This window comes from Loxodonta africana, chromosome 1 (genome assembly GCF_030014295.1).
Source record: "Loxodonta africana isolate mLoxAfr1 chromosome 1, mLoxAfr1.hap2, whole genome shotgun sequence".
Taxonomy (NCBI): domain Eukaryota; kingdom Metazoa; phylum Chordata; class Mammalia; order Proboscidea; family Elephantidae; genus Loxodonta; species Loxodonta africana.
Genome location: NC_087342.1, coordinates 77,182,094 through 77,186,568, shown reverse-complemented (window position 1 = coordinate 77,186,568; position 4,475 = coordinate 77,182,094). Strand labels below are relative to the sequence as shown.

Here is a 4,475-nt window from a genome sequence, read left to right as displayed (position 1 = left end):
ATCACCACTCCACAGGGCAACCACTATCTGACTTTTAATGCCACAGATTTATTTTGCCTAGCTTTGAGTGTTCGTATAAACAGATTCATACAACATGAACTGTTTTTTATCTGAGTTCTTTCACTCGACGTTGAGCTTGTGAGAATCACTCATGTCATTCTATGTACTTACAGTTTGTTCATTCTCATTATTGTATAGTATTCCAATATATCATAGACCACCATTTATTTTTAGCTTATCTTATGTAACTTATCTTCTCTCCCTTAGGAAGTTTAGCTCCATGAGGACAGGTGTTTCTCTTTTTTGGTCACCGATGTATCCCAAGTACTTAGAACTGTGCCTGGTACAGTAGGTGCTGCATAAGGATTTGTTGAATTACATTAAAAGCACTTTTAGCTGCTGAGAAGTTTTCCAGAGCACAAGCACTTGGGCCTGCAAGCCCTGTATTAACCCTCTTTTGAGGCTCTCCCCACTAATCTCCTTAGTGCCCCTTTGACTTCCTTGTTCCTCAGAGTGTAAATCATGGGATTCAGCAGGGGAGTCACCAGAGAATAGAAGAGTGCAATGCTTTTGTTCACATCCTGCGAATAACTGGTGGGAGGCTGGAGGTACATGGAGATGAGTGTGCCAAAGAAAATGATCACCACCAGGACATGAGAACCACAGGTTCCAAAAGCTTTCCATCTCCCCTGTGCTGACTTTATCATCAGGACTGCATGGGTAATGTGACCATAAGACACTAAGATGAGTGAAAGAGGCACCACCAAGAACAAGACGCTGACGGCAAAGAGTTCAGCCTCATTGATGGAGGTGTCAGTGCAGGCCAGTTTCAACATCGCTGGAACTTCACAGAAGAAATGATCCACTTGGTTTTTACCACAGAGAGGGAGAGTCATGGTCAATGCCGTCTGCATCACAGAATTACCAAAGCCTATAAGCCAAGCAGTTGCAACCAACTGCAAGCAAAGCTGGGGATGCATGATCACCATGTAGTGGAGTGGGCAGCAGACAGCTGCATAACGGTCATAAGCCATGACAGACAGGAGGATACATTCCACTCCCCCCAGTCCCGAGGCAATAAAGAGCTGTGTGACACAGCCACCATAGGTGATGGTCTTGTCCTTCCCCTTGAAGTTGACCAGTGCCTGAGGGACAGTACAAGTAGTCAGACAAAGATCCATAAAAGACAAGTTGGAGAGGAAGGAATACATAGGGGTATGGAGACGGGGTTCCAAAATTGACAAAAGTATGATGATGCCATTGCCTAGAAAGCTCAACAAGTAGGTGATTAGGATAACCACAAAGAGAACTGTCTCCAGATGGGGTCTGCCAGAGAAGCCCAAGAGAATGAATCTGGAGAAGGTGCTGTCATTAGCTCTTTCCATTGTGCTCTACCTGTTGGAAACAAGAGGCCTCTATATTTTACCATCTGTGTTTAATCATTTGATTAGGGATTTGAGGGGTTTTCAGTCACCTCTTTATTTGCAAGAAAGAGGGTGATAAACGAACATTATGAGTGCCTTCCATTTTGCCACAACAACCATACGAGAATGACACTTGAGACACATGAGACACATGAGAGAACTGAGGGTTAAGAAGATTCAGGAACTTTCCCAGGGTAACTCATCTAATAAATGGCAGAGACGAGATTCAAACACCTAGGGACACTACCTTTTTAAGATTGCATGAACTTTAAAGATAACTCGAGTTTCTCCTTAAACTTTTCTGAATGAATTTCAAATCTGTACTCCCCTAATCTCTCAATCTTCGTGCTCCATCAAGAACTGAAATATTTCAGATTGGCTCTCCCACTTCTGTATTTTCTGAGGATATGTAGAAGATAAAACCTACCCCTTACCAATTTTACTCAAAGGGGAACAATACATTTTAATCTATAAACTGATGGAAGCTTCCATCATTGGAGTCTGTAATCATGTTTCTAGACAGCTTCTATTGGAAAAGATATATGAATTTATGGTAACCAAACCTCATATTTCAAGAGTACCAATCTTAAATAATCATCATCAATAATATTTTCAGCAAAGGCCCAGGGAATAACTAATCCAATATCTAGTTTTTTTCCTTCTCTCGCTTTATAATTCTCTTTTTACTTTCTTCATTGTAATAGAGTAATTTTTTTCCACAATTTCTCACTCTGTACTTTCTCAGATAGCAATCTTACATAAATCATTGCCTTTTTCATTAAAGTCAGTGGGCCCGGTGTTAGAAATAAACTATCTTCTCTCTCAGACACACAGCATGATGCAATCTTAACAGTAAATATTACATGAATAAGAATAAATCAACATGAAGCTCGTCAAGGTAAGAGACCTCAACTGTCTTGATCTCCATAATGTCCCCATAGTCTAGAAAAGAGCTTGGCATATTTTAGACGCACAAAAAAAAAAAAAAAATTGTTCAATAAATGAAAATGTGGAGTAAGCTTAAAAAATGTGATTGGCTATAGAAAATATGCATAAGGGGTTATAGAAATTTACAGCTGTTTTTAATTTACAGCTGTTTAAGCAAAACAAAACAGAAGAAAACAAAAACTTCAGGAATCTTTATTAAAAAGTTATGTTATCTCCCAAAAAAGGAAGACTTAAGCTGCCAGAAAAATGTGCATGTTTTGGGAAATAAAATTTAATTTCAATTTCCTTTTGCAGTTTTCTCCACAGTGGTAAATCTATTCTACACTAGAGACACATGGTAATAAACAGCAATGAATATTCCTATTTTAGGCTGTTATTTAATGCTATGTTGCATGGAAACTTGCAGGACTCTCTTAATTGGAAATATCACTCTTCCGTTAGCAAAATCCATGATCAAGGAAGAGGATGTATTTTGCCACTTCCCCATCCTATTTTTTCTTTTGGATTCTAGATGCCCCTAAGTCTTTTGTTCCTCAAGCATTTCAGTGATTGCTTTGGTGGCAATTGTGACTGTGGTGCCAAAGGATGAAATTAATTTGGACTAATATGTTCTAAAATGGAATAAAATGGGGATCAAGATCTTGGATTCTAAGTATAAATCTGACATTCATAAGCTTTGAAATTCTAAACTCCATACCCCTACCCTTCCTTCTGGGCTAGTTTACCCTTCCAAATAAAAGACATAATGTCATTAGACTTTAGCGCTTTACTGAAACTGGTCGGTTTACTTACAACAGAACTATTATCATATTTTGAATAACAGAAATAGCGCATTCTTCATGACAGCATGGTTCTTAATTTCTATTCCTTCTACATTTTCAGGCCTTGTATCAAAATACCCAGAATCATAAAATTGGCTTTTGTCTATCAAAAGTTGCTGGTGCATACCTTTGTGTTTCCCCTCTATTCGTGTATTTTAAGAGTCACAGAGAGTTCCTCCAGTTTGGCATGGTGCCCAGTTGAATATACTATTATTTCCCAGAGATCACTGAAATATCTCACAACTTAGTCGAGAACATGCTTTTGAGTGATTTTGTTCTTCTTAGTGATGTAAAGAGGTGATCTGAACCAAGAAAACATATAGAAACATATAAAATTTATTATGACCACAAAAGTAGATTTGAGCCCCAATGGCACAGTGGTTAAGCATTCAGTTGCTAATCAAAAGGTTGGCTGTTCACGTGGAAAACCCATGGGGCAGCTCTACTCTGTCCTATGGGTTGCTATGAGTCAGAATTGACTCGATGGCAATGAGTTTTGGGGGTTATTTTAACATAAATTGCAACATGACATAATTTAATCAGGCCTGCCAAATTATTGCAATTCTTTACAAAATGGTAAGCCTCTCTTATTCCAAGCTCAGGCATGAGTTACAATGCGATCATAATTTTTTAAAAAGATCATTATTGATAATGTTGCAATTTCTATTATTTCTCTTGGTGTGTGTCTAGTAAAAATCCACAGAAATAGGAAAAACTCGTTCACCTTAATTGGCAGGCGTATCCAATGAGGGTTTTCACATACACACATCTTTGTTACATTCTACAGATCTAAAACGTAAATACAGGCTGCGTGCTTATAGAACCTAGCATCAAGCATCTGGCTTAAATGGAAGAGGAAATGGCCATACACTATCACTTCTCTAAACCCAAAACCCATGGCCATCAAGTTGATTGTGACTCCTAGCAACCCTAGAGGACAGAGAAGAAATGCTCCACGGGGTTTCCAAAGCAGTAACTTTTATGGAAACAGACTGCCACATCTTTCTCCCATGGAGCGCATCTGGTGGGTTTGAACCGCTGACCATTCAGTTAGCAGCTGAGTGCTTAGCCATTGCACCATCAGAGCAGGGATATTTAGCTGGCCTAGAGTTCAGATTCCTCTTTCAGTTTAGAACGTGATCTAAGTAAATAGCAAACGCATGTCCAGACATCAGATGTACAGATAGCATGACTCCTTTATTGGGCCTAAGGAATCAGGAGAATAAAGAACAACCTCAGTGGGCCTTGGAAACATTTGAATGGGTGTTGAATTAAGAATATG

At 39.0% G+C, this 4,475-nt stretch overlaps 1 protein-coding gene across 1 annotated transcript; it reads right to left on the bottom strand.

Annotated features, from left to right (window-relative positions):
- Positions 1–446: 446 nt before the first annotated feature.
- Positions 447–1,420, bottom strand: LOC100671989 (putative olfactory receptor 2B8). The gene has a single exon (XM_003421126.3). It carries the CDS (start codon positions 1,383–1,385, stop codon positions 447–449), a length of 939 nt encoding a protein of 312 aa, XP_003421174.2. The 5' UTR covers positions 1,386–1,420.
- Positions 1,421–4,475: the final 3,055 nt, after the last annotated feature.

Coding starts and splice junctions, on each gene's coding strand:
- LOC100671989 (XM_003421126.3), bottom strand. CDS start 1,385: ATGGAAAGAGCTAATGACAGCACCTTCTCCAGATTCATTCTCTTGGGC.